Raw genomic sequence first — 1,992 nt, forward strand, 5'->3', positions numbered from 1 at the left:
AGGTGTGACATTTTAAACTCTCGGCCTGAACCAGTGGCCAAGGGCCGAGCTTTGGAGGTTCCAGTCCCAGCCCTTCCACTTTGGGCCACCTCCCGGACCTCTCCGGGCCTGGGGCCCTCGTCCACAGAGCGGGGCTGGCTCCTGCTGCTGAAGGTGCCACCTGCCACACTCAGAGGGACAGGGACCTCCCCAAGGCCACAGCAGGTTCCCTGAGTGCAGGCCCCGCGAGAGCCTCCGATTCCAGGAGTTCTACAGCCTCCGCAGGGCTGAGGACCGGCCGAGCGCCGGGCCCGCGGCTGGGCAGGACGGGCGGGACCTCGCGGGCCGTGGGCAGGTGGGACTGGGCCTGCTCAGCGCACTCAGCCGCTCCAGGTGGGCTTCCGGGGGCCCTGGGCAGGGGCGGCTGGTTCTCCTGCACAGCTGCCATCAGAGCACCTTTTGTTTTGGGAAAGAAGTTTGTGGCCCAGTGACTTTGGGGTCCCAAGTGGTTGGGAAGAGGGAGCCTCCAGGCTTGGGCCGGTGTGGCGGACAGTGTTCCCTGCCCCCCGAGGCCAGAGGCTGGGAGTGTGTCCTCAGTGTTCCTGGTGGTAATGGGGGGAGTCCACATGCCACCCCCACACGCAGAAGCCAGAGCCCGGGTTCTAGAACCCAAATGAAGGCCCCCTCTGGGGAGGAGCCTCAAATTTCCTGTCTTGGTGGCCCGTGGTCCTCACTGGGCCAGGAAGAGCTGCTACCTCAGCCTCTCCGCCCCGCGGCGCTGCCGGGAAGGTGGACCAGGTGGGCAGCCACCCTCCAGCTGGATAAAGACACCAGCTGTCGGGTCAGGCGGCAGGTGCGGCGCCAGGCTGCCCGTTTGTGGGACGTTGGCTTTGAGCCGGGCCTGCCCCGGCTGGTGAGTGCAGCCACACACCCGCTCCCAGGTGCCGCCGCCCCGAGACAGGGGCATCTGGGAACGTGCCCGGCGCAGCGCCCAGCACGTAGTAGGAGCCTAACGGCCTAACACCCCCTCCCTGCACCTGCAACTCCACCAGAAGTTTCCGGCTCTCTGCAGGGGCTGGTCCAAGTCGGGGCCCCGCTGCGTGCGGAGACAGGAACGGGCCCGGCCCTCCTCCTACAGCCAGGACGGGGCTGTGGCCGCCCGGACTCGGCACTCAGCGGTTCTGCGGGTCCTGGCCGTGCAGGTCCTGTGTCTGCCCACGCTGGCCGTGGTGCTCTAGTGTGGAGGTCAGCTGGACTTTCTCACGTGTCGTTCTCACGTGGCAACGTGGCCGGGCTGGGGTCGCTCTTCCCTCACCGTGGGGCTGAGCCGTGGGCATCTCTGTCCACTGAGCGGTGTCCGTCCTCGTCCGGCGCGTAGGGAGAGAGGAGGGGCCGCCGGCCTGTGTCCCGTCCACCATCCCCTCTGAGCCCAGGGGAGGGGAGGTGGCGTGAGGGCAGCAGCTCCCGGGATCGAGGCTGTGGGTGAACCGCCTGGGACGGCGACTCCCCCGGAATGTGCTCGGCCCCCATGTGAGGGACAGAGAGACCATTCCGCGGTCTGCGTGGGCTCGGGGCCTGGCCCCTGACCTCCGTAGGTGCGTCTCCCCCGCCCCACCCACTGCATCCCCCTGTCCCGAGAGCGCTGGACCGGATGTTCCCGGTCGGGACCAGCTGAGACCTCCAGGGTTTGTTTTCGCGAGGCCGAGAACAGATGTGCGGGCAGCTGGCGCGTGTGGCTCGGGGCCCCTCCTGCCCCTCAGCGCTCGTGCCATGGCGGGTCACGTTTCTGGGGTGGAGGACCCGGCTCTGTGTAAAGGGCACAGAGCTTATGAAGACACAGAATTTTTTTTTGTTTGTTTGTTTTTTTGAGACAGAGTCTCACTGTGTTGCCCTGGCTAGAGTGAGTGCCGTGGCATCATTCTCGCTCACAGCAACCTCAAACTCCTGGGCTCAAGCCATCCTACTGTCTCAGCCTCCCGAGTAGCTGGGACTACAGGCATGCGCCACCATGCC

At 66.4% G+C, this 1,992-nt stretch overlaps 1 protein-coding gene across 1 annotated transcript in view; it reads left to right on the top strand.

Annotated features, from left to right (window-relative positions):
* The window catches only part of LOC105820634 (protein CBFA2T3-like), a gene marked incomplete at its 3' end in the record, with an annotated part of 19,402 nt that overhangs the window by 6,272 nt on the left and 11,138 nt on the right, over positions 1 to 1,992 (top strand). The window contains exons 3-5 of the mRNA XM_012657163.1: positions 245 to 372; positions 1,052 to 1,208; positions 1,575 to 1,692. Coding sequence (XP_012512617.1) covers positions 245 to 372; positions 1,052 to 1,208; positions 1,575 to 1,692 — 403 coding nt within the window. The remainder of the gene's footprint in view (positions 1 to 244; positions 373 to 1,051; positions 1,209 to 1,574; positions 1,693 to 1,992) is intronic.

This window comes from Propithecus coquereli, unplaced genomic scaffold (assembly GCF_000956105.1).
Source record: "Propithecus coquereli isolate 6110/MARCELLA unplaced genomic scaffold, Pcoq_1.0 Scaffold531, whole genome shotgun sequence".
NCBI classification, from domain to species: Eukaryota; Metazoa; Chordata; class Mammalia; order Primates; family Indriidae; genus Propithecus; species Propithecus coquereli.